Below are 19837 nucleotides of genomic sequence, written 5' to 3' on the forward strand. Positions count from 1 at the left end.
TTGGTTTGATCTAAGTTTAGCATTTGGCAGGAGGGGAATTGAAAATCAACGTCACGTCACCCGCATTTCTTTTCGTGTGGCGGTAGACGAGTGGGACGCGAGTTGAGCACACAGTGCGGTGATCTTCATGATTCAAACCAGACACAACCAAGCATAGATCTAGACTCCTCTCCTGTTGCTTCTTTGTACTTCAATTCAATTCAATTCTTTATTGTATGAAAGGCCACAGGCCCATATACAACGGAGTTACATAACATATTTTATAAAATACAAAGTCAAGGTAACAATTCACTTCGTAACAAAAAAGCATTGTGTCTTCCAAATTACACCCAGAAGACACAAGTTACTTCCAAAGACCACGAAAACTCACAAACGCATCTCCCGACACCCACTGCACAGGCGCTTGGTCACATCACGGACTTGTAACGCACACCTGGTAAAGAAATACACTGAGGGGGAGGGGCGCCGTGATTCGCTGTGTAGAGTAGCGTCCCTTGAACATGCCAGAAACCTATGATTGTGGGTTTGAATCCCGGTTCGTCCCGATTATGCCACACCAGTCACACTTCTTTCACATCCTGGCGTCGAATGCCGTGAAATCTTCAAACAGACGGTCTTCAGCTTAACACGCCGATATTCAGACACACTCCAATATGGTTCTATTGTCAACCACAATGTACCAGCAGACCCATTCCCAGTAAATCTACATGTAAATGTTGAACATCATCGTAGATGGGGTTGTCATCTGGCTTCATGCAATTTGTCAACAGCACGGAGATGGTCAACAACTACTTCGACAGCTTCTGACAATGGTGACAAATAACCGCGAAGTTCGGGGTGGAGAGTGAGTGAGTTGAAATTTACGTCGCTTTTAGCATTATTCCAGCAAAACTCAGCGCAGGGCCAATTTCTGGGCCCACATGCACAAAGCGATCCTAGCACTAAGACAATCGTAAGCATAGGTAAAAGTATGTGACCTACGATCATCTCAGCGCTAAGATCGCTTTGTGCAAGTGGGCCCAGAAATTGGCTTCACACATTGTACTCATGTGGGGAACGAAACCAAGTCTTCGTTGTGACGAGCGAACCCATTAACCACAATTCTACCCTATCGCCCCGTGAGGTTTGAAATTAAAATAGATGATTTATAGATCTGGACGTCAACAACATGTCTCACAGTTCAAAGCACAGTAGGTACCTCTCCGTAATACCAAATAACTCTTTAGTGGGGAGATAACGAGTGAGACATCGGATGAGTATGGAAGCGTATTACTGACACAGTCTTAAAAAATATCATCAACGTAGAGGATGCTTATATTTACGTAGATGATACTATAATCTACAGAGATGATGCTTTCATCAACGTAGATGATGCTAGTAACATCTACGTACAAGATACTTTTATCTACGTACATAATATAAAAATCTACGCACAAGAAAGTATCATCTACTATCAAATTATTGACTTTGGTAACAATATTTTCTCGAGTGATCGACACTAGTTCCAGGTCAGTTATATATAAACTCTGGCTTAATTAAAAATGACCGGTTGGTTTGACTTTCTTTCTTGACATGTCTTTATTGAAATACTATCTACACATTGCATAAAGTACATGTCAATATGGACCATCATAAAACGTCGGCTTTACCTTTGTCGTTCATAATGATCATACACAAAAGTCGGATTTTATTTTGTTGCAGTTTTAGTTCCGTCCGCCGTGATGCAGTCCTCCCAGTCGGGCCAAAATGTCGTCTTCATTCGTTCACAATACTCCACCAAATTTTGGAATTTTTCTGTAAAAAAAACCCCGAACCGAAGGATATTACGTCAGAACTTTACTTTTCTCTCGATACTGGGTGTGTGAGTGAGTGAATTTGATTTTACGCCGCTTTTAGGAATATCAAGGCTTGTGACACCAGCAAAGGCTTCACACATTGTAGCCATGTGGGAACTCGAACTCGGGTCTTTAGCGTGACGAACGGAGTATTTAACCACTAGACTACCCCACCGCCCAACTCTCGATATAAACCACTTACACATATGTTCTTGTAATTGAGGTCATCATATAATAATACTCCACCAAGTTTCTGAAAGACATCCGCACCGAAAGGTATTATGTCAGAACGTTACTTTTCTCTCGACCACCTACGTGGTCTAGTGGTATCTCAGTGAGCTAGCACTATAAATCGGCATCAAATGTAGTACAAGCAGCCACACCCACACCCACACGCACGTGCATGCACGTCGCTATACGAGTATATGTACAATGGGCTTGGACGCGACGTTAAACCCAATTTCACCTCACCTCACCTCACCTCATCTCACCTACTTTTCTCTCGCAATGAGCCGCTAATATTACATATGTGTGTTCTTGTAAATCAGGTTAATACGGGAAAATATCAATGGTAGTTGATGGATTTTCTCTTGCAGTTGGACACCTGAACCGAATATCAGGTTAAGATGAGTGTCAGCTTGATTAATATGGAAATATTTTTGTCAATTTTATTTCCTTGTTGAAAAGTTTGTTCACGGTACACATGCTTTGCAATTCAAATCCTGCATTCGACCGTAATCTGCACAGCAATCGCCAAGTCGTGTACGAACCGGGTGTTTCGTTACGCGAATTTTGTTTGAACGAGACAAAAACTCGTTAGTCCAGCCAAAATATAACTCAGAAATTTCAGCCTCGTTCGGCTAGGGTTGAAACTGGCCATTTACATTCAGTTAACTCCCTTGCCTCGGGAAGACGCATGACCAATTGCCATAAATGGCTACGACTAATACAAAGTGGAGACAACTCTGTACATTTACCCAAGCTTAAAACAACTTCGTGCGCATGTCAAGAAGTGCCTGTTGCCTACACAAACGTACGACCTCTTCTGTATCACGTGATATACTTGTCATGATATGAGTTACTGTCCCTTACATGCCTTTAAACACAACACTGTCAGTCTTCACCAACTATAGCCTGGAAATGACCATATAACCATTGAGCGTAGATTCTTTAAAATTAGCATTCGGTCTCAATTGGAAAAACTACAAGCTAGAAAATGTATACATATACATTTTAGTAAATACATCTCCTCGGAATTTCAGAAATCTTAAAATCGAGGAAATCTGTGTCAACGATGTTTTGCAGGCCGATGCGTGGAATAAAACGTCTCCACAGCGCAGCCAGGTGTCGATCATACCTCACCACAACCGCATTGTGTACTTTAACTCCCTCGATGTCCGAACAGGACGTATCTCTCTCCTCTTTGCCCCCACTCGGCATCAGGGGGGTTAAAGTGGCGAGACAAGCGCGCCACCTGACGGCACTGTCGATGATTTTTGCGTGGTACATATTTACCGTTCACGAGTTGTTCCCCTTTGGTTCCTGGACACTGCCAGCAAATCTGACACAACTGTCCAAACAAAGCAGCGTCCGTCTCGCATGGTTGATCGCCGAAAAAGAACTTCTTTGTCCCTGTTAATATAGGAAACAGTTTTAAAGATGAACATAGCATAATGTTTTGAAAACAATGGTTTCTGAGTCCTACTGTGCAGTGGACAGAGCGACTGTCCTGATAGCGGAAGGCTGGTTGATCTTCGGATGCGTCATGCCAAAAGACGTTAGAAGATGGTACTTGGCGCTCGGCATTAAGGGAACAAAACAAGCACTGGTCAGTTTCGGGGTAGAACAGTCTGAGCTGGGTACAAGCAGCATAATACATGTACAGTAAACTACGTTTATTACGAACACGCTTCTTACGAACTGACGGATAAAAGGAACTGTTTTTTTGTCATTTGCCGGTCATTTGCTGTATATATGCTGTGTATATGCTTCTAACGAACATCGGTTATAACGAACTAATATCAGCAGTCCCTCTGAGTTCGTTATAACCGTAGTGCACTGTATACTCGTGCATGCACGTCACTATATAAGGGAAATAATCTTGAACGCGACGTTTAACCCAATTTGACCTCGCCTCACCTCATCCACTTATCGACATTCCTTACCTAGATAGACTGACAATGATCTCAAATCTTCCTCCATGATGTGCAATACTTCCTCATGAGTGTGTCGGCCGATTCCGTGGGCTTTCGTATTACTCCGGAAAACTCGTGTTCCAAGCCAGATTACTATTCTGTTCAAGTCGAAATGTTTTTTCACGTAGTCCAAGTTCTCAGCTCTGCACAGGCCCATACACCTGCAAAGATAAATAAAGGTCAAAACATCACCGGGGTCTAACCATCGTGAGTACGCCATGAGTGAGAGAGTTGGGTTTAACGCCGCTTTTAACAGTATTCTAGTTATATCACGGCGTGTCAGATTAAAGTGGGAGGAAAGCCCCAAGTGATTGCGGTCTCAGACGTTTACCACTTCGGTGAAGCACACGAGCATGGGTATGGTGCTGACACTACTAGAAACATAATCTGATTCGAATCTACAATCATAGGTTTCTGGCGTGCCGTGCCCCCAGTCCGTCATGAGTTTGCATACACTGATGTACATCTGCTGAATAAATAAGGCCGTTTATAACTCACGGAAGTCAAATGAGCTCGACTCCGTGCATGTATGAACGTTGTGCGATCCCTACCATTGCCTAACACTGGAGCAATGTGAAGAGCAGATAGCCTCAAGACCGAGGCACGGCTTTCAAGCGAGAAATAGTGTCTTGTGTGCGATGTAATCTGATCGATCAATGGTGTCGGAATCTGAATGTAGCTCGATTCGTTGGTTAAAAAAGCGACCACACCCTGTTGGTACTCATTGATTGAGGAACATACAATATTAAAGTATTGTCGATGGGATCTAGCAAAGTATGCAACTCTCCGTCCAAAGACATTATTTACTGCTTTTCACTTGCGACGGTCTGCTGGACTTTAGACATGAGAGACTACACAAGGACAAAATGACACAAAGAGGAACAGTACGGCACAAGGACAATAAGACAGACATAATACACCACAAGTTCTGTGGCACAAGGTCAATAGGAAATAAAGACAATACGACACAAGGACAATATGACACATGGACAATTAGACAGGGACAAGGACAATACACAGGGACAATACGACACAAGGACAATATGACACATGGACAATTAGACAGGGACAAGGACAATACACAGGGACAATACGACACAAGGACAATATGACATGGACAATTAGACAGGGACAAGGACAATACACAGGGACAATACGACACAAGGACAATATGACACATGGACAATTAGACAGGGACAAGGACAATAAACAGGGACAATACGACACAAGGACAATATGACACATGGACAATTAGACAGGGACAAGGACAATACACAGGGACAATACGACACAAGGACAATATGACACATGGACAATTAGACAGCGACAAGGACAATACACAGGGACAATACGACACAAGGACAATATGACACATGGACAATTAGACAGGGACAAGGACAATACACAGGGACAATACGACACAAGGACAATATGACACATGGACAATTAGACAGGGACAAGGACAATACACAGGGACAATACGACACAAGGACAATATGACACATGGACAATTAGACAGGGACAAGGACAATACACAGGGACAATACGACACAAGGACAATATGACACATGGACAATTAGACAGGGACAAGGACAATACACGGGGACAATACGACACAAGGACAATATGACACATGGACAATTAGACAGGGACAAGGACAATACACAGGGACAATACGACACGGATACGGTATAAGGAAAATAGGACGCAAGACGACACAAGGACAATACGACACAAGGAATCCGAATAACTACATGAACAAACCAGAAAAGGTTTTCTTCCGCCATCTTCCGAAGGGCATGAGAAATAGCCCTTTGCTCATCGGTCAGGTGACTGTTGAGGTCAATGTTCAACTTCCGGTTCAGATACTCCACACAGAACTGCGAGTCGGCCACGGCCTCTCCGTCGTATTTCATCCAGGGAATCCTGCCTTTTGACGATCGCTTCCAACTGCAATTGTTCTGAAATAGTGATATGTGATGATTAGGCTACAGAAATCCTGTTACTTCCTCCGATTGTTATTCTCAGCTTAAATTGTCCTGCCATGGTACAGTGGCATCCTCGATTGTCAAAGGTATTATGTTCATTCTGTTATAATTAATAGACTGTGCGAAATAAGAGATACGAATGATATAGATTGTGACAAAACGACGCTGTGGTGGAGAAAAGATCCTTGATATTGGTCACAACAGACTGTAGATACTATACCCTGGGTAACCGAGGATGGGTACTGTGTATGTACACACAATAGTTTCTGTTATACGGGCGAGTCCCAAGGAGAACGGGATAAGAAAGATCCCCAGGACTATATTGCTTGTAGTTGGAGGCGACTAAACTGGATCCGGTCATGTCCAGTGAACGATTTTTGTGGAACCGGAGGCCATAATATTACGCTGTTTTTCAATCTGTTTGTTTTGTTTGTTGTTTAACGCCGCATTCAGCAATATTCCAGCTATATATCTGTAAATAATCCAGTCAGGCAATCCAGTGATTCACATCATGAACATCGATCCACGCAATTGGGATACGATGACGTGCATCAAGCAAGCCTGTGAGTCTGACCTCCTGATCCCATTAGTCGCCTCTTACGACAAGCATAGTCGCCTTTTACGGCAAACATGGGTTGCTGAAGGCCTATTCTAACCGGATCTTCACGGGTTGATATTTTAATAAAACCCTTTCCCTTCAATTATATATTGATAAAGAATTGTATTGTCAATACATACCCGACGATAGCCACGACTAATTCCACTGACCTGGTATTCTATTTTGGCCATTCGGAGAAAGGTCTCCAGCTTGAGAGCAAATGGGGAGAAGCTAGGCGCCCTTGGCCCTCTCGGTATCTGGCACAGAATCACCTTTGGGGAAGAACTGAAAAACAGGCATGAAGACTAGGCTAGGCAAAATGTCAGTTCTAACAAATTTGGTTCAATTCATTTAAATAGTTAAAGAGCTGAGTTTCAAAAGGAGCCTAGAACTTTTGCAACGCAGCACATCAAGTATTCGGAGGGTTTCTGTTCAAGCAGGTTTATTTTCAATGGTCAATGTTTGTTTATAGGGGTATGTGTTCATTTTCGTTCATATAAACGATTCATGTTGGTTTATCATGTCGGAATCAAGGTAGTAACCTTACACAAAGTCCACAAAGTGTTATTTTCCATGTTATTGATACAGTTATATTCCCTTGAACCACCTATGACCATTTAGCAATTATAAAAATCCAAGATGGCTGCTAAAATGTTATCCAAGAAGGCCGCCAGATTATGTTTACGTTCTATACTACAACTTTGAAACTAATCCTCATACAACTCGAAAAATACAAATGCTTTTTCCAATTAGACATACTATTAATTTCTGTGCGGTAGGGTAGCCTTGTGATTAAGGACTTTACCCTTCATGCCGAAAACCTGGGTTCAATTCCTCACATGGGTACAATGTATGAAGCCCATTTCTGGTGTGCCCCGCCGTGATATTGCTGGAATATTACTAAAAGCGACGTAAAACCCAACTCACTCACTCACTCACTCACTCACTTTTCATTTCTTCAGGCAGAGTTTCAATATTGACTGATCAAGTTCATACTAGTCATGCATCTCGGCATGTTCACACAATTCGCAACTTGTTTCTTCTGCACTGACACAGGCGCTCTCGACTGGATTCAACATTGGGTTTAGATCATCCTGACTTACGTAGACACAGGGGCGATCGGGTAGCCTATAGCTAGTCGTTAAAGCGTTCGCTCGTCACGCCGAAGACCCGGGTTCGATGTGTGAAGCCCATATCTTGGGCGAAACCGCATTATCGGTGGTTCGAGTAGGGAGCTAACTTTGTTTGCCTAATCGAATGTTCGAGGTGGGCCCACATTCGAAACTAAACGCACTTGTTGTTGATTACATGTTCTACGTAAACAAACCCGCATTTCGAACTGGTATTTTGTCTATTTAAAATAAGTATTATGACTTATAACTGGATTAGAAATTAGAATGTACAAATGCGAAGACACTACAGCAGAACTCACTTCTACGAACATCGATATCGCAAAACTAGGTCGTGGGGACATTAATATTCATGAGTCATTCCTTTTATGGAACAGTTTGAGGTAATAAGCTTGTATCATGTCCGAGTTTAATTCAAGTGTAGATATATTTTCAGGCTCATATACCACCAACACTTGTGATTAGATTGATGTGTTATTCTGGAAAAGTAGAAAGAGTGGTATTGCCTCTGTAAATTTAAATTGAAATAGATCTTAGTTTCTTGCTTTGTAACTATTTTTGCAAAACTATTATGGAACGAGTGTGGCCAGCTATGATGACGTTATTCACACTTCAAGACTTTGTGTGCCTTTCATCACACTAAATAATTTACAAAGACGTTTCCTATCAATATTACAAAATGAGAATAATATGTAATGCTACATACCCATGCAAAGAAATGACAAATGTGCGCCCACTGAATGCCTCTGTCAACCCAATGAAGCCCAGCGATTTACAATTGTGGGTCCACCTTATTCGATCACTACATGACGGAAGAAGAAGGCCCGCATTTTAGAAAATGGTTATACGTAAGTCAAGCTCACGAAGCTTAGCGATTTATATATGTGGTCCCTCCTGTTGCAATCACTATGACGGAAGAACGTCTACCCACTCGGCGATATACAAATGTGGGGGCCCACTTGTTTCGATCACCATATATGACGGGAACAATGTGGGCCCACATTTTAGAAAATGGTTATCAGCACTAAACCAATCTAAGAAGATGTACGGATGGAAACATAAATATATAATGCATTCAAAAATTTAATGAAGAATACGTTTTACCTTAGTGATAAGCTTGCATTTAATAGCTGGACCAACAACAACGTACAACGTGACTGAGGCCATTTCTCGTAAATACGAAAACAACGGAGATAACTCCCGTTTGAAATTAGAGTGACCTCCCTTTCCCAGTATGAACCACTGATAATGCGGTTTCGCCATTTCTTGTGTCCCCCGTCGTGATATTTCTGGAATATAGCTAAAAGCTGCGTGAAAACATACTCACTAACTACTTAGACACAGAGAGATCGATAGAGCCCATGCTCGGTCAATTCTCAGATAGTCTATTAAGTGGTGTCACATTCGTACTATTCATCTTCGCATTATATTTGAAGAATATTATGGCTGGTCTCGCATAATGTTTTGTTTTTCGGCTGGAGTGAGCTGCATGTGTGACCATGCTGCTAAAATATTATTTGCTGAGTGTATGCATTACCACATCAAAATACTATTAATGTGATTTCTAATTATCTGTATTAGTTATTTTATTCAGTTCCTAGGAAAAGTCTCACTTTTTATATATTTACCTGGATATATAATTAGCTGTTAATATTTCTTTGTTTTGGTTGACATACTGAAATTATATTTAAGATTTATTGTTCGGATCAAACATTATGCGTGTGTAAAAAGAATTGTCCCTAAATCAAAAGAAAGCACCTGCTGTGTTTTCAATGTAAAGCTGCACGATCAGTTCCAAATTTTAATCTAGCATGGTTAATTCAACAGGTAACCTCACTCTAAATTGAAAACACAAAAAAAGATGACGTGGGCACTCCTAACAATAAGGAAATAGGCCTTGCAAGGGTTAGTTCTACACCTTTCGTCACTATTATGACGTCACGTCACATTGTCACTCAGGAAATATGATGTCACTGTCGGCTATAGAAAAGCACCAACTTTCAATAAGTAAAAGCGACAAAATGCCTGTCCATAATCATACGAAATCTCTATTAAAAGCAGAGTTCATTGTTCGATTCTACCTACATATAAGCATTTGTTTATGAATTATTATCAAATGGTGATGATATTGGTGTTTGCGAAAAGGGATTCTGCCCCGCCGATGGCATTTGTCACAAACACGTGTAAAGGCAAGTCAACTGCTCACCTGAAATAAAAATGGGACCATATGGTAAGTCAAAACAGCGCATTACACCAGCTGACTGACGTTCTCAATACAATGTACTTGAAATACTCTCTCAGGCGATATCAATCGTTTTATTCTTCACAAAATGTATTGCGACACATATGTTATCGTAGTTACTATTTTTTACAACTTATTCTTGTAATTCTACATTTGATTACATATAAATGATAACCGAGAATGACTGAGAAAGAATACTTTATATATTCCCCGGTGATGTGGTCGTCACATTGGCTGTTTCCATCAGAAGTTATTGTGATTTGAAACCTCTGACTGACCAATCAGGACTGAGTATATCCCGAATGCATGAAAGAATCATTTAATAATATGTTAAAGTGACTATGTCTGGTTGCATATTAAACTAATCTGTAAAAATTCAAATGTTTATGAGTATATGGTTATCTAAAGAACAATGATCACATACCTTCAACTGACCTCAAACCTTACAAATACACGAAATACCCAACATTTACCTATATTTAAAAACTGATACCACAATTTGCTATTTGTACAGCAGGTCAAGAGATGAACCAAAGACATTACCCGAAATTAGTGTGCTACGTTGTCGTTGTTTTTCTGATGCCAGCTTCTGGACTATACACCATCTGTCTCTTTGTCTGTTAAATATGATTAACATCAATCTTATCCCTTTAATGCCGAACACCAGACAGGGTAGCAACAAGTGCCATCTCTTAACGGCTTTTGGTATGACTCGGCCAACCCCATTTTGGTACGTAGGATTCGTGGGTCTATTTTTAGAGGATATTCAGGACTCATGGTATGCGTCCGCAAATAAGATCGTATTTCGTACGCATATTATACACTTGAAAAAAACATACTGGTATGCGTAATCATTTCCTACATATATATTTTATTTATTCAAATTTTCAATTTCAAAACGCACCCGTTTGTGACCTAGGAACGTGTTCTATCGGGTTTTGACGGTGATCGCCAAGCTAAATTGAATTGTTAAATCTACAGGAGACATAACTCTACATTGAAAACACAGTATGTTTATCTCAGATTAGGGAAGTCTTTGGAGACCGACCATTTAACATCCTGGGGCTGGGAATTTTGTCTTCAAAACACGCAAAATAATTCCCGACCCCTCCCAGAATATATAACGGCAGGTTCCTTCGTGCCACCGGAAATAATGCATACAGAAGCATTATTTTGTGTAAGTTGGAAACACCGATAATAGAAATGGAAATATAAAAAAAGTATTTATTACCTTCTTTGCAATGTTATGTAAAAATATAATCACAGAATGAGTGTTCTAGGAGTGGCAAAATCCGTCATTGCAATCATGTTTGATACATTATACACAAGTCCTATGTAAATATTGCCTAATTATAGACATTGACTGTAACATCTCTATCAGGTGTGACAAGATCCGTCATTCATTGCAATCACGTTAGATACATTATACACATGTCCTATATACATGTTGCCTAATAAGTGACATTGTCTGTAACATCTATATCAGGTGTGACAAGATCCATCATTCATAGCAATCACGTTTGATACATTATACACATGTCCTATTGTATATATATCAGGAACCCGAGGGAAAACAGTCATGTTTGATACATTATACACAAGTCCTATGTAAATATTGCCTAATTATAGACATTGACTGTAACATGTACATCAGGTGTGGCAAGATCCGTCATTCATTGCAATCACGTTAGATACATTATACACAAGTTCAATATAAATATTGCCAAATTATAGACATTGACTGTAACATGTACATCAGGTGTGGCAAGATCCGTCATTCATTGCAATCACGTTAGATACATTATACACAAGTTCAATATAAATATTGCCAAATTAGTGACATTGTCTGTAACATCTATATCAGGTGTGACAAGATCCATCATTCATAGCAATCACGTTTGATACATTATACACATGTCCTATATACATGTTGCCTAATTAGTGACATTGTCTGTAACATCTATATCAGGTGTGACAAGATCCATCATTCATAGCAATCACGTTTGATACATTATACACATGTCCTATATACATGTTGCCTAATTAGTGACATTGTCTGTAACATCTATATCAGTTGTGACAAGATCCATCATTCATAGCAATCACGTTTGATACATTATACACATGTCCTATATACATGTTGCCTAATTAGTGACATTGTCTGTAACATCTATATCAGGTGTGACAAGATCCATCATTCATAGCAATCACGTTTGATACATTATACACATGTCCTATTGTATATATATCAGGAACCCGAGGGAAAACAGTCATGTGAAAGCTATGTGTATTGTCAAACATTCTTGCTTGACATATTTTGACTTTTGTCGCACATACTTTAGTCATTGAAAGTGTGTAATATAGCCACTTGGTAACCTTAAAGAACTTAAAGATGGCACTCCTAGAGAATGAAGCAAGCACTGCAAGGTTCAGTTCTATAAATCACGTCACTGATATAACCGACCGCCTCCGTGGTTTAGTGGTAGACCGTCCGCCCGGAGAGCGGAAGGTCCGGGGTTTGATCCCCGGCCGTGTCATTCCAAAAGACGTTAATAGATGGTACTTGTTGTTACACTGTCTGACGCTCGGCATTAAAGTGATAAAACAAGGCATTGTCGGCTCGGAGTCAGTATTCTGTGTCTGAGTGGGGTATTCATGCTAAACTGCGGCATGGTTTCTCAGTGGGCTAGCACTATATATCAGCATCAGTCCGGACTAGTACAAGCAGCCACAAACTCAATGCGCATGCACGTTGCTATCCAAAGTGTGCAGTGATAGTGTCTTATTGTTGATAGTCATTTAAGAGACATAAATGCGAAGTTTCATTAATTCGAACAAAAACCACTGGCATTTTTCGCATTTAATTCAAGCTCGCGTTAATTTGAAGATTTACAGTATTAGCTTTCGCGATGATGCAGTTTTCAAATCAACTGTTTCAATCAGAGGTTGTTACTGTAGGTTGAAACCTCTGGCTGATCAAATAAAATCGACTATTTTCAAAATTCATGGTAGAATATCCATCATAAAATTCAGGGAATCAAACACATAAGTAAAGCACCAGCCCCCTTCATGTGTAATGACTGGAGAGTGTATGCAACAGTGTTGTATGTCACATCCACTGCACCTACAATAGGAGAACTGTGGCAACTGAAGAAGATAGTGCCTCTGTACAGTCTCATGTTCCTTGGGTCGGCGCTCAGTGTGGTCACCTCTGTACTGACATTAGTGGACACTGACATCTTCATCAGTTTTTTATTAATGCTATAATACAACACACCAGCTGTCTGATCTAGGGTTACAGCATACAGGCTACCTCCTGTGGCTAATGTTGCCAGACCTTGACCATCATAGGTCAATGTGAACAGTTTTCCGCCATTACACCAATATATCCTCTTTCTCCTTGTGTCAAGAGTTATTTGCTTTGGGGTGTTTCCGTACTTGGATAACTCAATGATGGCTGTAAAGTCTTTCCCCTGTGTAGACATGCGGCTGATTGACATTCGTGGTTGATACGTGGCTATGAATACAATGTCCCGATCTTCATCCACTGCCATGCCATATGTCTCTACACCTTTTCTTAGCACCGTCACGTGACTTGTATCCAGTGGAGATGACACTATTTTATCAGGGTTCCGTAATCCTATCAGAAGTTCCTTTGTTTTAGCTATGTATGCAACATATGTCACATCCTTCATGGTGTGATACTGATAGACACTAAGTGAGTTACTGTGAATGTTGAGTTGACGGAACTGGTGCTGGGTGACTGACCAGCCTGGAGCAATCAGGATCCTACTTTTCTCCTCCTCTGGCCTGGGTGTCGTCACTGACGTTGTCGACACAGGTGGCCTGAAGGTTGTGGTTACATTTACAGGGGCGGGGGGTAAAGAAGATGCATCAAGAGCTGTTTTCATCTGTAATATTTGGGACTGACACGTTTCATTCAATGTCATGTATCGCTTGATGTCAGTCTGGAGCTCGGCAGCAGTAACATCACACTTCTGTAGTTCTATTTCCAGTCTGTGTTTATCTCTGACAAATTCTTCATATGCATGAACAACGTCTCCCCAAATTAGCCTATAACATGCTTCTACATTTAGATAACATGGGAAAGAATACTTGGACATCGCATATAAGAAATCTTTTATTTTCGCATGGTTTTGGTTTTATATGGCTATGTCAGTCAGTTGGAAATGTAAATATGTTTCTTAATGAATTTCGGAATCGGTCTATAAATATGTTCTACCAAGAATGGCACTCCACTTTAGAGGATAGTTCGCGTTATGAATATTACAAAACTTTCAAGACTTTACTTCAACCAGAAATATATTTATCAGTACTCACTACGGAAAACTTAAGAAAACAGTTAATTAAATATCGACTTGGTTTGCTAGACCTATTTGTAAATGAAGGAAGAAAACTGTCCATTGAAAAAGTGAAAAGAATTTGTCCATTGTGTAAGCTAGAGATAGAAAATGAAATTCATTTTGTGTTTGTCTGTCCATTTTACAATGATCTCCGAAAGAAATATATAAAAGATTATTTAATAGCAATGTCACCGATAAACGCCTTTGTAGTTATGCTGACGACAAAGAACGAATCAAATATATTAAATCTTTCTCTTTATATTAAGCATGCATTAGCCAAAAGAAATGAATTAATCAAACAACGTGTATATCCCAATGTGTAACAAATGTAATTGTATCTATATGCGTAACTCTTTCTTGTATATGGGCCGGTGGCCTTTTGTACAATAAACTTCTTTGACTTTGACTTTGACACAGGTATCACTTGAGTTTTCTCGATTCCACACATCTCCCTTCTTCAGCACAGATTTATGAAATTCATCCGTCTCGTCCTGAAAGTCTTTGAGGGATCTAGAGACATGATGCAACTGCCTCTTCATCTGATAGTAGCCCTGTTTCAGATGCCGCAACTCAGAGACAACCTGACTTTTCACCATGTCCTGAAGAGACTCTCCTTGTAGAATCTCGGCCATGGCTTCTCTCACTTGATCCCGTATGTTTTCCTTCAATTCAGATCGCAGTGAAGTTCTGGCGACATCTATGGTGTTACGTACCCTTTTTTCCATACGGAGCATATCGACCTTGTTATCAAGCAGTTCCTCCTCAAACTGTTCCAGTTTCTGTGAGAGAGACACAATACTGTCCTGGCTACTACAAAAACAGATCAGGGAGGTACATGTCAGCAACCAGAAAAGGCTTTTAAACTCGATCATCTATAGGGCTGTACACTATCCTCTAAGATGTCCTTGTCCGTTAGAGCGATGTGTGCGTTTACCTCTTGATATGAAACGATGTTTTCTGCTACTGATTGGTTTACACTTACTGGGTTATCATTATCAGTGTTGCTGGTAACCTGTCGTTAGGGTTAGGGGTTACATCTCCTGGGTGTAAAGAACACTTTGTTATCAGAATTGACAGCTGTGTCATTGATGATGTATGTAGCAGCAGTAGTCCGGGATAGGTCAGGCAGCCACATAAACAGAGACAGCCAAACAGACAGACAGACAGACAGACAGACAGACAGACAGACACACACACAGAGCGACACACACACACACACCATTTTCATATGGCCTCACCATAGGTGGAGGAACAATTAATAGAGTGCGGTAAACGAGATAAGCAGGATGCACAGAGAGAGAGAGAGAGAGAGAGAGAGAGAGAGAGAGAGAGAGGGGGGGAGGGAGGGGGGACGGGAGAGAGAGGGGAGGGAGAGAGAGAGGGGAGGGAGGGAGAGAGAGAGAGAGGGGGAGGGAGGGGGAGGGGAGAGAGAGAGGGGAGAGAGAGGGGAGGGAGAGAGAGAGAGAGAGAGGGGGAGGGAGAGAGGGGAGGGAGGGAGAGAGAGGGGAGAGAGAGGGGAGGGAGAGAGAGAGAGGGAGAGAGAGAGAGAGAAAAAAATGTAAACTGTTATTCTTTGGTCTATAACAGTTTCTAATTGCTATTAGGCATCTGTTTTCCTTATCTAAAATGTGGCACGTTTATGGACAAACAGAAATGGTGCTCATTTGTCAAGAAGGCTCTAAATCAATATGAAAAGGCATTACACTCCAGCGTGCCTAACAACTAACCAGACCTACAAATTTTCATCCAACACGCAAACTGCCCATATCATCCATGATATATCTGGCATCAATAACACCTGGTGATGTTACATGTGCACCAAGGCACATCATAGTACCGGACTGTAGAAAACATGTCACCATTGACGGTGACGGAAATACAAATTCGAAATGATACCTCTTTACCCCGAACCTAGACGTGGGTGAACTTGACCTACTGCACAGTTACTACTAGTCATTGTGGCTGTTGAAATACATTGACACTATTCGCGACGAACTCGGGTCAATCTGGGACAAGCCGAATGGAGACTCGTGCCCCTCTCGAAGGTTTCCACCTTCACGAGATTTTTTGGTTGGTTTGTTGTTTAACGCCGCACTCAGCAATATTCCAGCTATATGACGGCGGTCTGTAAATAATGGAGCCTGGACCAGACAATACAGTGATTAATGTCATGAGCATCGATCCACGCAATTGGGATCGATGACATGCATCAACCGAGTCAGCGAGCCTGACCACGCGATCCTGACAAGCATTGGTTGCTGAAGAACTATTGTACCCCGGAATCTTCACGTGTCACCTTCACGAGAAGAAATTCAAAAAAGAACTACAACTCTAACACTACCCGCGTCTTATTGTAAAATTAATATAGGCGTTACAGCAACGCTCATATACTCCTGTTGTAAAGTTTTGAACCTCTCTTTAAAATATATATATACTAGTATATATGGTAAACTTTTCAGCCCAATCAATCTTAAAATAAGATGAAGAAAACTGACAATCGAAGGCGGTTTGGGGTTTTAAATCATTCAACAATGCATTTTGCAGACACATTCAATAAAATTATCAATTTTGATTTTGTACTTTTGCATGACTGCATCCATGACTGAAATTGTCCTTTCCCGGACAACGTTAAGAAATAGTACACACATTTTATATGAAATCAATATATTAATAACATCATAAAGGAATGACATGTCCTCCATGACTAGAGATGTAAAGAAGTATTTTAAACACATACATGTACCAACAACATAGTGTGACTTCTTTAATATTCAAACCACGCTGAAATTCCCAAGTACATATAGCAACTGAGTCAACTGAACAGATGGGGTGGTCAGGCCCGGTGATTTGGATGATAGCATCCCAGTACCTCGATGGCATGGGTCATTGCTTACAATACCAATCATATGCTTGTCTAAGTCGCGATTATTTACGAGCACTCATCATATAGATGAAATATTGAAATAGTGCGTCATTAAACAATAAAGTAGGGAAGTATACAATTTGAATTTTTGAGACACTGTTAGTGAGTGAGTATGGTTTTACGCCCGTTTTAGCAATATTCCAGCATTATCACGGCGGGGACACCAGAAACTGGCTTCACACATCACCGTCGGGAATCGAACCCGGGTTTTCGGCGTGACGAGTGAACGCTTTAACCACTAGGCTATATGTGCACTAGATTGCCCATACTGTGGTATATACAACAGGTCGCGTTGAAATTAAAACATCTGTGTTTGAAGGGTTATCTGACAATTTCTTCTTTTACTTCAAGAACATAAGTAATATTATATTAATTTAAGTAATATTTATAATATCTAGCACTATCTGTGATCCCTTTGCTGCATATTCTGAGATCGCTGACTTACGTACAAACATTTTACTGACTCACAAAGAAGAGCAACTCAGAGAAGTTTCGTTTTCACTACCAAATAAAAGCCATCACTCTCCGATCTCCTGGCGGGTGAGGTGAGGTGAAATGCGGTAAACCGTCGCGTTCAAGAATATTGCACTTATATAGCGACGTGCATGCACGTGTGTATGTCTGTGAGTCTTCCTGTACTGGTCAGAACTAGTGCCGGTTTTATAGTGCTAGCTTACTGAGATATAAAGCGGCAGTTAAACATGGATTCTGTTTTAAGGTAAGAAAATGCATCCCTAAAACCTTAGAAAATATCAAATTCAACTTATAAAATGGCGGCTACTTTCATAATAGCTTTGATTGTCTTTTAATAAATAATGAGATCAAGAGGATAATTTTTTCACCTCACTCAAACACAGTATACTGACTCCGAGCTGACCAGTCATTGTTTTATCCCTTTAATGCCGACCGTCAGGCAGGGTAACAACAAGTACAGTACCTTAAGGTCTTTTGTCATGACGCATGTTAAACTGTGCCATGATATCTTAGGGGACTAGTGCCGGCATTAGTCCAGACCAGTTCGAGCTGATACAAACGCACACGCACATAACACAAAACAACACATACGCACACACACAACACGCACAACACGTATATGTACTTCTCTATATATTTCCATTTCACCCCCTTATCGTAGACGTACTTTACTCACGTTGTCATACTGTTATCAGTTGACCCACCACAACAACGTACCCGAGAGTATGGCCTCGATGCTGACATAAACCTTGTGATGATAACGGCAAACGGTACAAAGTCCAGCGTATATGGGTTACGTTAACCTGGAGGCTCTAACATCATAGACATAATATACTCCATGTCTTTGATCAAATTCCTCAAGCTCTCGCTACCTTAACACTTGTTAGAGAGGTTTGCTTGTTACTTCTAACCAATATTCCGACCGCCTCCGTGGTCTAGTGGAGGAGCGTTGGCCTGGAGAGCCGAAGGTCCGGGGTTCGATACCCGGCCGCGTCATACCAAAAAACGTTAAAAGATGGTACTTGTTGTTACCCTGTCTGGCGCTCGGCATTAAGGGGCTAAAACAAGGACTGGTCGGCTCGGAGTCAGTACACTGTGTCTGTGTGGGGTATTCATGTTAAACTGCGGCATGGTATCTCAGTGAGCTAGAACTATAAATCGGCATCAGTCCGGGCTAGTACAAGCAGCCACACAAACACACACACGTACATGCACGTCGCTATATAAGTGCAATAATCTTGGACGCGACGTTACACCCCATTTCACCTCACCTCACCTCTAACCAATATTCCAGCTACATGACAGCATGTATATAACCGAATCTGAACCAGACAACCCAGTGATTAGTCGCCTCTTACGATTGCTGTTGGAACGTGTAATCGTTTGTATACCCACGGATTCGTTCGTGAAGGACTAGCAAACACGAAGGAGCTGTATTGGAGCTTCGTGTGCAGTATTGACCTACCTCATAGTGACGGGAAAAAGTCAGTCGTGGACACACGTATCCCTGTGATGTCAATGACACTCGCTGTTGTCGGTGAGTCAGAGTTGTCAGCACATATCATGAAAGCCATAAACGTTATGTGATATTTCTTATCTGCTGTAACAGTGGTCACCTGGCGACTGTGGAATGCGTGTACATAAAGGTTGGCTAACTTCGGGCAAACTCTTGTTGGGGTGTGATATGCATGATGCTGCAGTCTAGTGGGATTGTTGGGGTGTGATATGCATGCCGCTGCAGTCTAGTGAGGTTTTTGGGGTGTGATATGCATGCTGCTGCAGTCTAGTGAGGTTGTTGGGGTGTGATATGCATGCTGCAGTCTAGTGGGATTGTTGGGGTGTGATATGCATGCTGCTGCAGCCTAGTGGGATTGTTGGGGTGCGATATGTATGCTGCTGCAGTCTAGTGAGGTTGTTGGTGTGTGACATGCATGCTGCTGAAGCCTAGTGGGATTGTTGGGGTGTGATATGCATGCTGCTGCAGTCTAATGAGGTTGTTGGGGTGTGACATGCATGCTGCTGCAGTCTAGTGGGACTGTTGGGGTGTGATATGCATGCTGCTGCAGTCTAGTGAGGTTGTTGGGGTGT

At 41.3% G+C, this 19837-nt stretch overlaps 2 protein-coding genes across 2 annotated transcripts; both read right to left on the reverse strand.

Annotated features, from left to right (window-relative positions):
* Positions 1 to 1535: 1535 nt before the first annotated feature.
* LOC139455480 (failed axon connections homolog) lies at positions 1536 to 19300 on the reverse strand. The gene is made up of 6 exons (XM_071237031.1): positions 19215 to 19300; positions 6787 to 6901; positions 5795 to 5991; positions 4001 to 4191; positions 3351 to 3467; positions 1536 to 1794 (listed from the first exon to the last, which is right to left on the reverse strand). The coding sequence occupies exons 1-6, from the start codon at positions 19217 to 19219 to the stop codon at positions 1688 to 1690; spliced, it is 732 nt and encodes a 243-aa protein (XP_071093132.1). The 5' UTR covers positions 19220 to 19300; the 3' UTR covers positions 1536 to 1687.
* LOC139455479 (uncharacterized) lies at positions 11233 to 15224 on the reverse strand. Its single transcript, XM_071237030.1, has 2 exons — positions 14767 to 15224; positions 11233 to 14023 (listed from the first exon to the last, which is right to left on the reverse strand). The coding sequence occupies exons 1-2, from the start codon at positions 15222 to 15224 to the stop codon at positions 13018 to 13020; spliced, it is 1464 nt and encodes a 487-aa protein (XP_071093131.1). The 3' UTR covers positions 11233 to 13017.
* Positions 19301 to 19837: the final 537 nt, after the last annotated feature.

This window comes from Haliotis cracherodii, unplaced genomic scaffold, assembly GCF_022045235.1.
Source record: "Haliotis cracherodii isolate W230 unplaced genomic scaffold, xgHalCrac1.p SCAF_11, whole genome shotgun sequence".
NCBI lineage: Eukaryota > Metazoa > Mollusca > Gastropoda > Lepetellida > Haliotidae > Haliotis > Haliotis cracherodii.

Bases quoted from the DNA above. Each gene is read 5' to 3' on its own strand.
- LOC139455479 (XM_071237030.1), bottom strand. From the start codon at position 15,224: ATGATCGAGTTTAAAAGCCTTTTCTGGTTGCTGACATGTACCTCCCTG. The intron at 14,024-14,766 runs TGTCAAAGTCAA...ATATGAAGAATT, and splicing joins GAAAACTCAAGTGATACCTG to TGTCAGAGATAAACACAGAC.
- LOC139455480 (XM_071237031.1), bottom strand. The intron at 3,468-4,000 runs GTAAGGAATGTC...CTATATTAACAG, and splicing joins ATCATTGTCAGTCTATCTAG to GGACAAAGAAGTTCTTTTTC. The intron at 1,795-3,350 runs GTAAATATGTAC...TTTTTTTTACAG, and splicing joins AGGGGAACAACTCGTGAACG to AAAAATTCCAAAATTTGGTG.